This window comes from Palaemon carinicauda, chromosome 3, assembly GCF_036898095.1.
Source record: "Palaemon carinicauda isolate YSFRI2023 chromosome 3, ASM3689809v2, whole genome shotgun sequence".
NCBI lineage: Eukaryota > Metazoa > Arthropoda > Malacostraca > Decapoda > Palaemonidae > Palaemon > Palaemon carinicauda.
This window is the reverse complement of record NC_090727.1, coordinates 122,112,862-122,115,855: the sequence shown is the minus strand read 5'-3', so window position 1 is coordinate 122,115,855 and position 2,994 is coordinate 122,112,862. Positions and strand designations below refer to the sequence as shown.

The 2,994-nt window shown below is 27.5% G+C and overlaps 1 protein-coding gene across 1 annotated transcript in view; it reads left to right on the top strand.

Annotated features, from left to right (window-relative positions):
• LOC137638459 (uridylate-specific endoribonuclease-like) overlaps positions 1-1,067 on the top strand; it is a 23,559-nt gene extending 22,492 nt beyond the window's left edge. Inside the window, exon 6 of the mRNA XM_068370530.1 lies at positions 543-1,067. Within this exon, the coding sequence (XP_068226631.1) occupies positions 543-773 (231 nt within the window). The 3' untranslated portion in view covers positions 774-1,067. The remainder of the gene's footprint in view (positions 1-542) is intronic.
• Positions 1,068-2,994: the final 1,927 nt, after the last annotated feature.

Here is a 2,994-nt window from a genome sequence, read left to right as displayed (position 1 = left end):
AAGCCTGACAGGTTTCCTGTGTCGCTATAATGATTCTTTAGCTTTTAGAGTGTGTTGCAAAATGACTCTATTCAGCAGTAGGAGAATATAAGGATATGTCCCCTTAATTGGGGAGAATCAAAAGTTGATAATGATTCCTACTGTGAGCTAGCTCCATTTTTCCCAATTCCCACCCAAGTAATTAATAGAACTGGACACTAAAATTAATCAAACACTCGTTTAGTAGATTAAGTAAGATAAATCTATATGCTGAACTATTGTTCCTTTCCTTGGAAATATGTTTTATTTTATGGAATGATCTCTCAATGGCGTTATTTACATTAAACATTATTACGCAAAGAATTTTTGCAGACTTCCATCCACTAGCTTAATTTTGGCTTGAATTAAGAACAAATTTTTTACTATTTACCTTTAACTAGTTTTCTCACTGTTATCAGTAGTAATAGACCTGTAGTGATGCTTTTCAGCATCCTTCTAAATTTTGCCTATAAATGAATTTCGTTTATTTAATATAATCATCATAAACACATTTTACTTTCTAGGGTGAAGTCCTCGAGAACCATTTTGAATGGTTGGGCTACCCAAAACCTTTAGGAGGAATGTTCGTGGGCACGTCTCCTGAGCTCGAGTTGGCAGTGTACACAGTATGTTTCCTGGCGAGGCCGGATTCACTTTGCCCTGTCCAGATGAATGGCGTTCAGTTCAAGGTTCAAACATGGACTTTGAATTATGGCGGCAAGGTACTCGTTGGGAGTGCTTACCCAGATATATAGACTAAAGGGTTTTAACGTTCTCAGCTTCCTCTTTATCAGAAATTTTGGAAAAGGAAAATACAAGAGCTTTATTTGGCGAATAATCAATTTATTAAAGCACTTATAAGAAAATTAACCTCTTTATCTATCACAAATTTTGGACAAGGAAAAAAGAAGAGTTTTATTCAGTGAATAACCACTTTATTAAAGTACTTATAAAAAAAATAACGTCAAATCTGGGTATCAATAATGCTAGAAATTTATGTCAGCTGGAAGTTATGGGAAAAATATCAAATAAAATTTAGATTTGCAAAATCTATGCTTTTATTTAACGTTGAGACCTTAGCGAGTTTTTCAAGTGGGAACTAATAAAAGCTGACCTTTGTTTAACACATAACCAGTAAAATAAAAAAAAATAAAAAAAAAATCTAATGAAAATGATGCTCATATATATGGGATTCTCAAAAATTTTCTGTGAAACTATTTGCATGAATCTTCACAGACGCCCAAGCGTAACTGTAACAGTCTAATCTGATGTTACCATAGATTTTATCAATAAATCTATTGCAAATAATTAAAGAAGACCTCATTAGAAACAGGACTATAATTTATTCAAATGGAATAAACGAAAATCATGATATACAATACTCTTTATATGCACTGACCGGGAAAGAAATCACATGGAAATAATGAAAAGCTTGGACCGGATTGATGATAAAATAAGTAGATAATTTCATTGCCATTATTAGAATGAGTATCATAATTTTCACATACTAAACTGCATCAATATTTGGAAGAGCAAAGGGCTACTAGTCCGAATGCCTCAAACGAAAAAGCAGTTAATTACAGAAAAATAGAAAAGAATAATAAAAAAAATAAGAGAAAAATACCAGGAATAAAATACGCTAAATGTACATCACAATGTTTTATGTAACGAGACTACGGTTCACATGGTCAACAGTAAATCATGTGCACATTATATACATAAAACGAGATTTTAATTGTAAGTGAAAGATGTAAATGATTTGGAGGTTTGATGCACATATAGAATTGGCTTATCCGTTTAGCCATGGAGGGTAAGAGAATGGAAGGAGATACTCTTCTGGCAACGTCCTTTACGAAAATATTTTGCACGGTGGATAATATATAAGATATATATGTATATATGTACACATATACATATATATATATATATATATATATATATGTATATATATATATATATGTATATATATATATATATATATATATATATATATATATATATATACTGTATATGTATGTATGTATCTATATGTATATATACATACATATATATAGGCTACATATATATGTTATCATCATCTCCTTTTACGCTTACTGACGCAAAGGGCATCGGTTAGATTTCGTCAGTCGTTCCTATTTTGGTGATATATATATATATATATATATATATATATACATATATATATATATATATATAATATATATGTATGTATATATACATATATACATATATATACATACATATACATATACATATATATATATATATATATATATATATATATATATACATATATATATACATATATCCAAACATACACAGTATGTATACATACAGTATACATATATTTACATATATACATATACTTTATATATACATATACACACACACACATATATATATATATATATATATATATATATATATATATATATACAGTATATTTATACAGTATATATATATATATATATATATATATATTAATATATATTTATATATATATATATGTATATATATTTATACATGTATTTATATATATACATATATATGTATATATATATATATATATATATATATATATATATTTATACATACATTTATATATACACATATATATATATATGTATATGTAAATATACATATGTATATATATATATATATATCTATGTATATGGATATCTATGTATATATATCATATATATGTATATATACATATATATTTTTACATACATATATATATATATATATATATATGTATGTATATATACATACACACACACACACACATATATATATATATATATATATATTCTTCATCACCCAAGGGGTTACTGCACTGTAATTGTTCAGTGCCACTTTCCTCTTGGTAAGGGTAGAAGAGACTCTTTAGCTATGGTAAGCAGCTCTTCTAGGAGAAGGACACTCCAAAATCAAACCACTGTTCTCTAGTCTTGGGTAGTGCCATAGCCTCTGTAC